The following is a 15,001-nucleotide window of genomic DNA, read 5'->3' as shown; positions in this document are numbered from 1 at the left end:
TTCATCCATCTCATTAAGCTCTAGTAAGCGATAATTGGCAGCAACACCCCAGTCCATGTTTATTTTCTTGATTGCCCAAAATGCTTTGTGTTCTAGCTCAACTATAAAATGACATGGTTTACCTAGACAAGCTTGAAAGGTGACATTCCTAATGGTGTCTTGAAAGTTATACGATAAGCCCACAAGGCTTCATCCAACCTTGCTGACTAATTCTTGTAGCTGGGATTGACAACTTTCTCAAGAATTTACTTGATTTCTCTATTGGAAATTTTAGTTTGTCCATTTTTTTGTGGGTGGTATGCTGTGGCAATTTTATGTTTAACCTCATATATGTTTAGAGCATTGGCAACTAATCTGTAGTCAAAATGTGAACCTTCATCACTAATTAAGGCACGAGGGGTACCAAACCTAGTAAAAATATTAGTATGCAGGAATCTTAGAACTGATTTGGCATCATTTGTAGGTAAAGCCACACCTTAAACCCATTTAGAGACATAATCCACAGTGACAAGAAAGTAGAATTTTTCCCAGAATGGTGGAAATGGACCCATAAAATCTATTCCTCAAACATCAAATACTTCCACCTCTAAAATATTTTGTAGCGGTATTTCGTGTCTCCTTGATAAGTTACCAGTTCTTTGATAGTGATCACATCTTTGACAAAACTCAGTAGAGTTTTTAAACATGGTGGGCCAATAGAAACCAAATTATAGAACCTTTGTAGTAGTTCGCGTGCTTCCAAAATGTCCGCCATAAGGTGTAGAATGACAGTGATACAGGATACTTTGAATTTCATCATCTAGAATACATCTCTGAATTATTAGATCTGCACACTGCTTAAATGGAAATGGCTCATCCTAGCAATATTGCTTGACATCGTGAAGGAATTTCCTTTGTCCTTAATTATTGAGTGCAGGTAGCAGCAACCTGCTGACTAGAAAGTTAAAAATATCAGAATACCATGGCAATGCCATAGCCAATAATAATTGGTTATCAGGGAATTCATCTTTAATCAATTAACTATCACCATAATTGTTCTCTACTTCTAGTTGTGGGAAGTGATTAGCCACTTGATTTTCAGTGTCTTTCCTATTTTTGATTTCCAAATCAAATTCCCACAGCAACAATATCCATCTAATGAATATGGGTTTGGCCTTTTTTTTCATCGCCAAGTATTTGATAGCAGAATGGTTTGTATAAACTGTGACTTTGGTGCCCACTAAATAAGCTATGAATTTTTCGAAGGCAAACACCACTACTAAAAATTCTTTCTTCATGGTGGTGTAATTGAGTTGTGAATCTGTCAGCATACGACTGGCATAATAGATAGCATGGAATACTTGGCTTTCTTTTTGCCCCAGCATTGCTCTGATAGCAAAGTCACTTGCATTACACATTAGTTCAAATGGTAAAGTCTAGTCTGGTGCAATAACTCCTTTAACTCTTCGAATGCTTTTGAGCATAACTTGTTAAAATGAAATGAATTGTTTTGCTCCAACAATTGACATAAAGGCTTTGATATCTTAGAAAAATCTTTGATAAAACGACGGTAAAATCTAGCATGACCAAGGAAGCTTCTAATTCCTTTCACTGAAATAGGATTTGGAAACTTTTCAATGACTTCTATTTTTTCTTTGTGGATGACAATTCGTTGCTGTGAAATCTTGTGACCCAAAACAATGCCTTCACAAACCATGAAATGACATTTTTCCCAATTCATCACCAGATTTGTTTCTTGACATCGGCAAAGTACTAACTCCAAATTTTTTAAGCAATCTTGAAAAGTGTCGCCAAACACTGAGAAATCATCCATAACTACTTCAAGGAACTTCTCCACCATGTCGGGAAATATTGCCATCATGCAATGCTGGAAGGTTGTCGGGGCATTACATAACCCAAATGGCATTCTTCTGAAAGCAAATGTTCCATAAGGATAGGTGAATGTAGTCTTTTCTTGATCAGTAGGAGATATGGCGATTTTATTTTACGCTAAGTAACCATCTAAATAGTAATAGAAGGCTTTCTCTACAAGTCTATCTAGCATCTGATCTATAAAAGGCAGAGGGAAAGGGTCATTCTTCGTTGCTTTGTTAAGTTTTTGATAATCCATACAAATTCTCCAACCTATGACAGTACGTGTGGGAATGAGTTCATTGTTATCATTGCTGACTATTGTGACTCCTCCTTTCTTGGGTATACACTAAATAAGGCTCACCTAGGAACTATCAGAAATCGGGTATGTAATCCAAGTACCCAACCATTTGATAATCTTCTTCTTAACTACTTCCTTCATGACAAGATTCAGTCTCCTTTGTTGTTCAATAGATTTGCCATGGCAATCTTCAAGTATTATTTTGTCCATGAAAATTGTTGGTCTAATTCCTTTGATATCCGTAATTGGACATCCTAGAGCTTTCTTGGATTTTTTAAGACCTCCAGTAATTGCATCTCTTGGTCTGTTGCAAGCTCGACAGAGATAACTACAGGTAGTGTATCATTATCTCCTAAGTAAGCGTACTTTAGATGCACTGGTAATGGCTTCAATTCCAGCATACGTGGATCTTCTATTGACGATTGAAGAGGGCTGAAAGATTGATCTGATAAATCTAATGATTAAAAGCTCCTCCTAAACCCATTTTCAAATTGCTAATTTCCATCAGTTCTCTAGATTTTGCAGTCAATTCTGTTTCAGTTCATTCAACAGAGTTTGCATCAGAATTGTGGTTCATATGTTCTGCAAATTCTTCTTGAATTATATCGTCAACATATTCAAGAGCATGGCATTCTTCATCTGGGTTTGCACACTTTAAAGAATCAAACACATTAAATGTCAACTGCTAATCATTAATTCTCATTGCTAACTCACCTTCCTGTACATCAATCAATGTTCTACCAGTTGCTAAGAAAGGCCGTCCAAGTATTATAGGTACCTCTTTATCTGTTTCACATTCCAGAATAATAAAATCTACTGAAAAGATGAACTTGTCAACTCTTACCAGTACATCTTAAATTTTACCTTCTGCATGGACATATGATCTATCAGTTAATTGTATTGTGACTGCAGTAGGTCTTGCCTTTCCTATCCCAAGTTTCCTAAAAACAGACATAGGCATTACATTGATACTGACACCTAGATTGTATAATGCTTTACCAAGACCATGGTTTCCAATCGAACAGGGTATAGTGAAACTCCCTAGATCTATTAATTTTGGTGGTAGTCTATTCTTCAGCATTGTTGTACACCCTTCAGTAAGTGCAACAATTTCGAACTCCCTTAACCTTCTCTTCTTGGATAGGATATCTTTCATGAATTTCACATAGTTAGGCATTTGTTCTAATTCTTCCACCAAAGATCTGTTGATGTGTAATTGCTTCCAGACCTCTAGAAATTTCTTGAATTGAGCATCTTTTTTTGACTTTTGGAAACGCTAGGGAAAAGGTGGCGGTGGCCTTCCTTCGATTTGTTGGCGTTGCTTGGCCACGGAATTTGTATTAGCTTTGCAAGATGAATTTGCTTCTGTTTACTCCCATCTTTTTAGAATTTTCTTATGTTTACTCCCATCTTTTTAGAATTTGCTTATGTTTACTCCCATCTTTTTTTATTTGTTTCACTACTAACTCGAAAGTTGTGCTTTCGAGGACGTTTGAAATTTCCTCCTAAGTAAAGGCATCAGCCACAACTCCTGGCAGCTAAGTGCCACCTTAGAGTGTTATAGCCTTACTTGTTCCTTTCCTTGAGATCGAGAACTTTTTTTGTCACTAAGCAATGCTCCTTGTTGTCTAGAACTTAATGCAGTGGCAATTTGTGCCACTTGATTTTCCAGAGATCTTAAGTAAGTTGCCTGGCTCTAAATAATTGCATCATTCTTAGCCAATTACTCATTTAATAAAGCTTCCATAGTTGATGTTGAAGATGACGAACTTTGTTGCACATTCTACCGCAACATTGGTTGACTGTATCTGTAACAGCCGTTTTCAGTGAAATCAGAACAGTAGTTTTGGGACTACAAATTCGAAGTCAAGAGAATTATTTTTAATTATTTTTTGCCTACAGCATGATAGTTGTACCGTTTACATGCTAAATGTAATAAAAAGCACTAAATCACGTAAAGTGAAAAAGTTGAGTTCTAGTAGCTAAAAGTATTAATTAGTATAGAACCTTAACGTATGAGCCTTTATATGGAAATTAGACCATTAATATTGATAGTGGATGTAAATGGCTTAGCATTTGTGTAATTTTTAAATTTTTTAAAGGTTAATTAAGTAATTAGTGATAAAAACAAATGAAAGAAAACAAACTATCCTCTTCCATTATCATCAACCGAATTTAGAAGAAAAAATAGCCATTGGAGACCTAGGTTTGGCCAACCTTAATTTGCCAATAGGCAAGTGATTTTTGTCCCGTTTTTAATGAATTTTATGTTTTTGGGATCGTTGTAGCTTAATCTAGCTAGCCCGTGGAATAATTTGTGAAACTGTTAAACTAGTAGGGTTTTGCCATTATTGAATATACATGAGTTTTGATGTTTGGTGTTTGATGTTTGATGATAGAAAATTGATGGGTGTTGTTAGATAAACAATTTTTGTTACAAGATTTTTGATGAAATTATCAATTAGGGATTAAATAGAAAAATAGAAGTTATACGTGATGAATTTGTGAAATTAATGAATTATAGGACATGCAAGGGGCCTAATTGATATTCAACCATAGTGGGTTGTGATGAAGTTTCATGAATTTCCATTTTTATGAGCTAGGGACTAAATTACAAAGAAATTAAAAGTATAGGGGCAAAATGGTAATTTTGTCATAATATGATTTTGGGCTAAATTGAGTTATTTATATATTAAAATTGAGTAAATTTATCTGTATAGATCAAGACAGTCATCGTACGACTTTAGATCAAGGCAAACAGAAAGTCTCGGATTAATTGCCTCAATATCTACGTATACTTGTCAAGGTAAGTTCGTGTAATTAAATTGAGTTTATGTGTTTTTAATTGAATTATACATGTGTTGTGAAATTTTATACATATATACTAATTGCATATCCAACGATGTACAAAAATTACCGAATCTCATTTGAACCTTAGGAATTCGTAGGATACAAATGACATGTCATTAGGGTTTACATGATTCGGGTACTGGTCCTGAATGTCCTACCAATGGCTGAGGTCCGACATGTGTTGCAGATACTCTAGAGCTCGTGTGAGTACCATCGTGTAGCTACGTTCTAACCCACAACTAGTGAGAGCATACTAATTTACAGCTCCTGAAAGCATACTGATTCCCAGCTCGTATGAGCATACGTGTACAGGATTTGACATATTGCAGTTATATGATTTAGCAAACTATGTTTGAGCTCTCTCGGGCATCCAACGATATTCTAAATGGTTCAACGGGCAATGTTTTGATACAAAATGGTAAAGAGTTCGATACGAACTATACAGGGATTTATATGAATTACATGGAAATGTTGTTACATGGTATATGGAAATGGATAATACATGTATATGAAACATAATTATAAGTTGTGCTTATCCATATTTACTTAGTTTAAGTATATGTTTACATGGCTAACTTGTTTGATTTATATGCATAGGCTTTGGCCAAATTATGTTTACTAGCTCTTCGGGTTGGAAGCTTGTCGAATTTATATCACACTATCCATCGGTTCTTTTGGTACATTCGGTTGTTTAATTTTGGTTATAATGACATGTACAGGTATTTTGGCTAATGTTAGCCATGTGTTTTATTGTTGGAAATGGCCATTTAGTTTGGCTTGTGATTTAGCACTTTGATGGTGATATGAGCTTAGTTCATGGCATGTAAATATTAGCCTTATAATGGTTGATGAATAACTTAATATGGTTTAATGATGGAAGATGAAATGATGGTTGAATATGAATATTATATATGGCTTGTGACTTGTTGGAAATGTTGAGAATTAGTACTTTGTTTGAATGGCTTAAATGATTATAGATGCTAGTGGTTGAATGGCTTGATTAGTACCATTTGGTATATATTTGGTAAGTAAATTACATGATATGTATTGATGCAAATATGCATATAAGTTAACTAATCATTTTGGCCAAATTGAATACATGATTATACATGTTTTAATGTTTTCATTTGAGGTACCATTGGGCATATTGGTTGTATGTTACTATACCATATGTTTATAGCTTGATTATGCATGGTTTGGATGCCCTTTTGATGGCTAGAATATTAGTAAAAAGTTGGTTGTAGGTACTTGTGGACATGAGTGAGAAAATGGCTTGTAAAATGGCCTACTTTTATCCACACGGGTGTGTGTCTCAGCCGTGTGTGACACACGGCCAGGTGACACAGTCGTGTGTCCCCTATAGCTTTTAAAGGATTGTAAGTCAGGCTGTTACACTGCCTAGCACACAGACTGGAACATGGGCGTGTGAGGTTACTTCGAATGGTACACAGCCTGGCACACAGGCATGTGGCTTAGCTGTGTGACCCAAGTCAGTAAGTTACACGGGTATGGGCACGGGCTGGGACACGGCCATGTGTCCCTACTTCGAATGCCCACACGACCTTCCCAAACTGCCGTGTGACCCCTGTAGTGTTGAAAATTTTAAATGTTTTTTAAAAAAAATTTGAGTTTTTAATTTAGTCCCGACTTGTTTCTAACATGTTTTTAGGGCCTTGAGGGCTTGTCTAAAGGATAATATGTTTGTTTGGGATTAATTTTAATATGATTATCGATATAATTTGAAATATTTTAAATTTTTTGTTTGTTTGATTTGAAACTCCGATAATGCTTCGTAACCCTCTTTCGGCGACAAATATGGGTTAGGGGTTTTATATTTATTGGTATTAGAGCTACAGTTTAGTCAATTCTCAGACTGAGCTACTACGAGTCTAGCTATACATGCCATTATATAACCTATGATAGTATGATATCTCCTGACCGTTTTACAACATGTTTTCATATAGCAATGACATCCAACCAAGCTGACTTTGATGAAATAGAAAGCAATGCTCAAGCTTCCATTCACAGAGTAGCATCGAGGGGTGCAAGGCTTGTATCTGAGGGCCGAGGATAAGAGGCTAAGGAAGCCTTCTTCCAAATTGTGAATGAATGGTTACAGAGTTCGTACGGACGAACCCAACTGCACAACAACCTTTACCTCCTCCTGCTCCCCATCCAGTTCTCATTATTCCTCATGGTTTGGAACCTATACGAGTTAGTAAGCCACCTGTTGATAAGATTAAAAGTACAGGGCTAAAGAATTTTGAGCTATTACTGAAGATGATCCTGAGATAGCAAAATTCTGGTTAGAGAATAAAATCAAAGTTTTCGATGAATTGTCTTGTTCACCGGCCGAGTGTGTCAAGTGTGCGGTCTCGTTATTGAAAGATTCAGCTTATCAGTGGTGGAATACGTTAATTTTCATTGTACCAAGAGAGAGGATCACTTGGGAATTCTTCCAAACTGAGTTTCGAAAGAAATACATTAGTCAAATATTTTTGGATCAGAAACGTAAGAAATTTCTTGAGCTCAAATAGGGTCGTATGACTATGTCAAAGTACGAGCAGGAATTTGTCAGACTGAGTCCATACGCCCAGGAATGTATTCAAACCGAGACTTCCATGTGTAAAAGATTCGAAAAAGGGTTAAATGAAGATATTAAGCTTGTAGTTGGAATTCTTGAGCTAAAAGAATTCATTGTATTGGTTAACTAAGCACATAAAGCCTAAGAGTTGAGTAAAGAGAAAAGACATACTAATTTTGAAGCTAGAGACTCAAGAAAGAGATTGATTGGGAAGTCATATCAGTTAGCATCAAAGGTATTGTTTCTTAGACCACTATATTAGAGATTGCCTAGAGAAATCTAAGAAAGAGAAAGTTCAGACTACGAGGTTGAGCAACACTTCTGCGAGAGGTAGACCACCTCGTAATCCCAAAAATGTGAGTGGTAGCCGTGGTGGAACAAAAGACTCTACTATGAGATTCGAAGCACGAGCACCAGCTAGGGCTTATGCTATTCACGCATGAGACGATGCTTCTGCTTCAGATGTTATTACCGGTACTTTATCTATTTTTTATACTGATGTTACTACTTTGGTTGATTCGGGATCAACCCATTCATATGTATGCACAAGTTTAGTATCTATTAAGAATTTACCTGTTGAGTCCACTGAATTCATGGTTAAAGTGTTGAACCCCCTAAGTCAGTATGTGCTAGTTGATAAAATTTGTAAGAACTGTCCTTTGATGACTCGGGGTTACAATTTTTTGGCTGATTTGATGCTATTACCGTTTGATGAATTTGATGTCATTTTGGGCATGGATTGGTTAACTCTACATGACGCTATTATAAACTGTAGACGAAAGATTATTGTATTGAAATGTCAAAATGGTGAGACACTTCATATTGAACCAGATAGTGTGAGTGGGTTGCCTATTGTTATATCAGCTATGTTAACCTAGAAATATGTGAGAAAAGGTTGCAATGCTTACCTTGCTTATGTATTGGATTCTAAAGTGTCTGAATCGAAGCTTGAGTCAATATCAGTTGTTCACGAGTATCCTGATATGTTTCTAGAGTAATTACTTGGATTACTGCCGATCAGAGAAGTTGAGTTTGCTATTGAATTAGTACCGGGGACCTCACTGATATCGATAGCACCTTACAGAATGGCTCCTACAGAGTTAAAAGAGTTGAAAGCACAACTGCAAGAATTGGTAGATAAGGGTTTTGCTTGACCCAATTTCTCACCTTGGGGTGCACCGGTTCTGTTTGTTAAGAAAAAAGATGGATTGATGAGATTGTGTATTGACTACCATCAGCTCAACAAGGTTACAATTAAGAATAAATATCCATTGCCTTGAATTGACGATTTGTTTGATCAGTTGAAAGGTGTCATAGTATTTTTGAAGATTGATCTTTATTCTAGTTACTATCAGCTAGGAGTTAATGATTCAGATGTACCGAAAACTGCATCCAGAACCAGGTATAGACATTATGAATTTCTTGTGATGCCGTTTGGTTTAACTAATGCACCTGTAGTATTTATGGATTTGATGAACAAAATTTTAGATCGTACTTAGATAGATTTGTTGTGGTATTTAGTGATGATATTTTGATTTATTCACGAGACGAGTCTGAGCATGCTGAATACTTGAGAATTGTGTTGTAAACCCTGTAAGATAAACAAATTTTCTCTAAATTTAGCAAGTGTGAGTTTTGGCTCCGAGAAGTCGGTTTTCTGGGACATATAGTATCGGCTGAAGGCATCAAAGTTGATCGGAGTAAAATTTTAGCAGTTTTTAACTGGAAACCTCTGAGAAACGTATCTGAAGTTAGAAATTTTCTATGATTAGCCAGTTATTACAAAAGATTCGTCAAAGGGGTCTCGATAATACCTACTCCGATGAGGCAATTATTACAGAAAAATGTAAAATTTGAATGGTCCGAGAAGTATTAGCAGAGTTTGAATCAGTTCAAAAGCACTGTTAACTGAGGCACAAGTTTTAGTTTAGCCTGAATTGGGTAAAGAATTTGTGATTTACAGTGATACATCTTTAAATGGTTTAGGTTGTGTTCTGATGTAGTAAGGCAAAGTAATAGCTTATGCTTCTAGAAAATTAAAGACATATGAAAAGAATTATTTGACACATGATCTAGAGTTGGCAGCTATTGTATTTCCTTTGAAAATTTGGCGACACCATTTGTTCGGTGAAAAATGTCATATATTTACCGATCACAAGAGTTTGAAGTATTTAACGTCACAAAAAGATTTGAATCTAAGACATTAAAAGATTATGAGTTAATCATTGATTATCATCCGAGAAAAGCGAATGCAGTTGCTAACGGTCTGAGTAAAAGTCCTTGTTTGCTATTCGAGCGATGAATTCGTGACTACATTATCGGATGATGGCTCAATCTTAGCCGAGTTCAAAGCTAGACTGATGTTTTTACAGCAGATCTACGATGCTAAAAAATGTGATGATGAGTTGCTTCTGATTCAGAATTTCAGATAAGATTCGATGATTGCTTATTGTTCTGAGACAGATGTACTGGTAGCCGGGAATGAAATGCTAGATTTCTAACTTTGTATCTATAAGCTTAGTTTGCCAGCTAGTTAAAGCTGAACATCAAGTACTGTCTAGATTGTTATAGCCAGTGATGATACCGAAATGGAAATAAGATCGAGTTACTATGGATTTCGTATCGGGTTTACCCTTATCTCTGAAGAAGAAAGATGAAATTTGGGTAGTTGTTGATCGTTTGACAAAATCAGCACATTTTATTCCAGTACGTACATATTTCTCTCTTGAGAAATTAGCTGAGCTATACATTTCAGAGATTGTCAGACTACACAGAGTGCCAGTTCATCATCTCAGATAGAGATCCGCGGTTTACATCATGATTTTGGAGAAAGCTACAAAAAGCTCTAGGTACAAGGTTGCACTTTAGCACAGAATTTTTCCCTTAGACAGATGGTCAGCCCGAGCAGTAATTCAGATTCTCGAGGAAATGCTTCGTTGTTGTGTGTTAGAGTTCGATGGTAACTAGGAGAAATATGTACCTTTGGTTGAATTTGCGTATAATAACAGTTTTTAGTAAAGCATAAAAATGGCACCGTATGAAGCTTTTTATGGTCATAAATGCCGAACTCCATTATATTGGACTGAGCTTAGTGAGAAAAAGATACACGGGGTTGATTTGATTCGTGAGACTGAAGAAAATGCAAAGGTGATTTGAGTACTTTGAAAGCATGTTCAGATCGTCAGAAATCATATGCGAAACGTGAAGACATAAAATTTTAAGTCGGCGATAGTGTATTCTTGAAAGTATCGCCCTGGAAGAAAGTTCTTCGATTCGGTCGCAAAGGAAAGCTAAGTTTGCGATTTATCGGGCCTTATGAAATTACCTAAAAGAATCGGGCATGTTTCATATTGATTAGCTTTACCGTCAAAATTAAAAAAGATTCATAATGTCTTTCACGTGTCTCTGTTGCGACGTTACCGATCTGACCCTTCACATGTTATCTCCTCAATGGATGTCGAGATTCAGCCTAATATGTCGTACAGTGAAGAACAGATCAGAATTCTGGCACGAGAGGTGAAAGAATTAAGAAACAGGAACATAGCTTTAGTAAAAGCTCTCTGGCAATGACAAGGAATAGCCGAAGCCACCTGGGAACCTGAGGAAGCTATGAGAAAGAAATATTTGAACCTCTTTTCTGGTAAGATTTTCGGGGACGAAAATCCCTTTAGGAGGAGAGTTGTAACAGCCGTTTTTAGTGAAATTGGAACAGTGGTTTCAAGACCACAAATCCGAAGTCAAAAAATTTATTTTATTATTCTTTTATTGCTTACAGCATGATAGTAGTACCGTATAAACATTTCAATAAGAAATTTTACCATTTACATGTTAAATTTGATAAAAAGGACTAAATCGCATAAAGTGCAAAAGTTGAGTTATAGTAGCTAAAAGTATTAAATAGTTATAGAACCTTAAAGTATGAGTCCTTATATGGCAATTAGATGATTAATGTTGATAGTGGATGTACATGGCTTGGCATTTGTGTAATTTATAAAGTTTTTAAAGGTTATAATTATAATTCGGTAATTAAAGATAAATAAAACAAAATAAACCAAGTTATCATCTTCCATTATCATCATCAACCGAATTTAGAAGGAAAAAAAAAGAATCCATTGGAGACCTAGGTTCAGCCAACCTTAATTTGCCAAAATGTAAGTGATTTTTGTCCCGTTTTTAATTATATGTTTTTGGGATTGTTGTAGTTTAATCTAACTAGCCCAGGGACTAATTTGGGAAACTATTAAACTATTAGGGTTTTTCCATTATTAACTATACATGATTTTTTATGTTTGATGATAGAAAATGGAAGGTTGTTGTTAGATAAACAATTTTTGTAAAGAGATTTTTGATGAAATTATCAACTAATGATTAAATTGAAAAATAGAAAATTATACATGGTGAATTTGTGAAATAAATAAAATATAGGGCATGCCAGGGACCCAATTGATATTTGGCCATAGCAGGTCGTGATGGAATTTCATGAATTTCCATATTTATGAGCTAGGGACTAAATTATAAAGAAATTAAAAGTATAAGGGCAAAATGGTAATTTTTTCCAAAATATGATTTTGGGCTAAATTAAATGATTTATATATTAAATTGAGTAAATTTATCTGTATAGATCAAGACATACCTCGTACGACTTTAGATCGAGGCAAAGAGAAAGTCTCAAATTATCGCCTCAATATCTACGTATAATTGTCGAGGTAAGTTCGAGTAATTAAATCGAGTGTATGTGTTGTTAATTGAATTATACATGTGTTGCGAAATGTCATACATATATGCTGATTGCACATCCAACGACGTACGACAATTACCAAGCTCCGCTTGAACCTTAGGAATTCATAAGATACAAATGTGATTAAATGGTAAGTTATGTTATATGTTATACGAACTTACTAAACTTAAATGCTTACTCTGTGTTATTTTTCGTCTCTTATAGTGAATCAGAAGATCTTCGGGTTGAAAGCTTGTTGGAGTTATATCACACTATCCATCGGCTCTTTTGGTACATTCGGTTGTTTACTTTTGGTTATAATGGCATGTACAGGTATTTTGGCTAATATTGGCCATGCGTTTGGTTGTTGGAAATGGCCATTTAGTTTAGCTTGTGATTCAGCACTTTGATGATGATATGAGCTTAGTTCATGGCATGTAAATATTAGCCTTATAATGGTTGATGAATGACTTAATATGGCTGAATGATGGAAGATGAAATGATGGTTGAATATGCATATTATATATGGCTTTTAACTTTTTGGAAATGTTGAGAATTAGTACTTTGTTTTAATGGCTTAAATGATTATAGATGCTAGCGGTTGAATAGCATGATTAGTACCATTTGGTATATTTTTGGTAACTAAATTACATGATATGTACTGATGAAAATATGCATATAAGTTAACTAATCATTTAGGCCAAATTCAATACATGATTATACATGTTTCAATGTTGTCATTTGAGGTGCCATTGGGCATATTGGTTGTATGTTATTATACCATATGTTTATAGCTTGATTATGCATGGTTTGGATGCCTTTTTGATGGCTAGAATATTAGTACAAATTTGGTTGTAGGAACTTGTGGACATGGGTGAGAAAATGGCTTATTTTTTTCCACACGGGTAAAGACATGGGAGTGTGTCTCAACCGTGTGTGACACACGGCGAAGCGACATGGCCATGTGTCCCCTGTAGCTTTCAAAGGGTTCTAAGTCAGGCTGTTACATGGCCTAGCACACGGGCGTGTGGCTTGGCCATGTGACCCAAGTTAGTGAGTTACGTGGGCATGGACACCGGCTGGGACACGGCCGTGTGTCCCTATTTCGAATGCCCACACGACCTTAGACACGGGTGTGTCTTTTGGCCGTGTGACCCCTGCAGTGTTGAAGGTTTTAAATGTTTGCTGCAAAATTCTCTATGTTTTTTATTTAGTCCCGACTTGTTTCTAACGTGTTTTTAGGCCCTCGAGTTCAATATGTATGTTTTAGATTAGTTTTAATATGATTATCGATATAATTTGAAATATATGAAATTTTCTGTTCATTTGATTAGAAACTCCAGTAATGCTCCATAACCCTATTCTGGTGACGGACACGTATTAGGGGTGTTGCAGTATCGAGGTGGTACACTAGCCACTTTTTGTCGATTAACATTGTTGGCATTTCCCATTCCCTGATTACTCAAGCTGAAATTTGGATGTTGTTTCGACCCTGGATTGTTTGTGTTGGAGTATGGATTGTTGTTACTACGATTAAAATTCCCCATGTAATATGTAAAGGTTGGATTGGATGGGCATTCATCAAAAGCATGATCTTCTCCGCAGTATATCCAAGGTAGTTCTACAACCTTTATCTCCTACACTGTTGAGGGTCATTTCAGAGTTTTAATCATATTTGTTAAAGATGATACCGGAGCTATTAACGATGTGATCGTATCAAGTTCCATTTTCCCAGCAACTCTTCTACTAGTACCAACTCTGGTAGTGGGTACTGATAATCATTATTTGCCATTCTTTCCAGAATTACATATGCTTCATTATAGGATTTTTCAAGCAACATTTTATTAGCATATGTATCCACTACCATTCGCGTGTGAGCATTTAATCCATTATAGAACATTCTGTGCCCAATGATGAAAACCATGCATCAGGCTTTTTCTAATTAATTCCTTAAAACGTTCCCAAGCTTCATATAATGTCTCATCTTTAGATTGTCTGAACGATGTACTGACGTTCCTTAGCTTGGCATTCATTTTGGGATGATTGTACCTAAGTAGAAATCTCTGACACAATTCATTCCAAGATGCCACTGTACCTGATGAATAAGGGAACAATTTTAATCTAAGGGCAACTTCAGGAACACCTTGTTGCCTGAATGAGTCACAGACTTCAAGAAAAAGTTTCAAGTGCAATCTTGGATCTTTAATTGGTAGACCACTAAACTGCCCTACCGTTTGCAACATCTGAAACATTACTGGTTTTAATTCAAAGTGTTGAGCTTGAATATGTGACCCAATAATTCATGTATTTAAATCATCCAAAACATGCACTACATGTTCTCTGATGGGTCTGTCTCTGTCATCTATAATTCAAGGAATATCAACATTCCTTTCATTCTAGAGTACCTAATCTTCTCTTATTGGATCATTTGTAATCCTTTCCATTTCGCTTAACTCTTTTCTTTTTAGCCTTAATGTCCTTTCAATTTTAGGATCAAAACAATATTTTGTATCCTTTTGAATACTTCTTCTCATGCACTAATACAAACTTGAAAAATCAAATAAAATACTAATTAACTGCTCTAACAAAAATAACAAGAATAATAACAAATCAAATTTTCACCAATGCTATCGATCCCAGGCAACTATTCCAAAAACTTGTGGCGTGTAAAATAACAAATGCAATTGTGCAAGTATAC

General features: G+C 35.7%; 1 protein-coding gene and 1 non-coding gene across 2 annotated transcripts; one reads left to right on the top strand and one right to left on the bottom strand.

Annotated features, from left to right (window-relative positions):
- Positions 1-2,693: 2,693 nt before the first annotated feature.
- LOC105786925 (uncharacterized) lies at positions 2,694-3,329 on the bottom strand. Its single transcript, XM_012613392.1, has 3 exons — positions 3,017-3,329; positions 2,867-2,938; positions 2,694-2,791 (listed from the first exon to the last, which is right to left on the bottom strand). The coding sequence occupies exons 1-3, from the start codon at positions 3,327-3,329 to the stop codon at positions 2,694-2,696; spliced, it is 483 nt and encodes a 160-aa protein (XP_012468846.1).
- Positions 3,330-14,220: 10,891 nt separating this feature from the next.
- LOC128033063 (small nucleolar RNA R71) lies at positions 14,221-14,327 on the top strand. Its single transcript, XR_008189402.1, has one exon. It is a non-coding gene; the product is annotated as a small nucleolar RNA R71 (small nucleolar RNA).
- The last annotated feature ends 674 nt before the right edge of the window (positions 14,328-15,001 follow it).

This window comes from Gossypium raimondii, chromosome 1, assembly GCF_025698545.1.
Source record: "Gossypium raimondii isolate GPD5lz chromosome 1, ASM2569854v1, whole genome shotgun sequence".
In the NCBI taxonomy this organism is placed as follows: domain Eukaryota; kingdom Viridiplantae; phylum Streptophyta; class Magnoliopsida; order Malvales; family Malvaceae; genus Gossypium; species Gossypium raimondii.
This window is presented reverse-complemented; position numbering and strand designations above follow the sequence as displayed.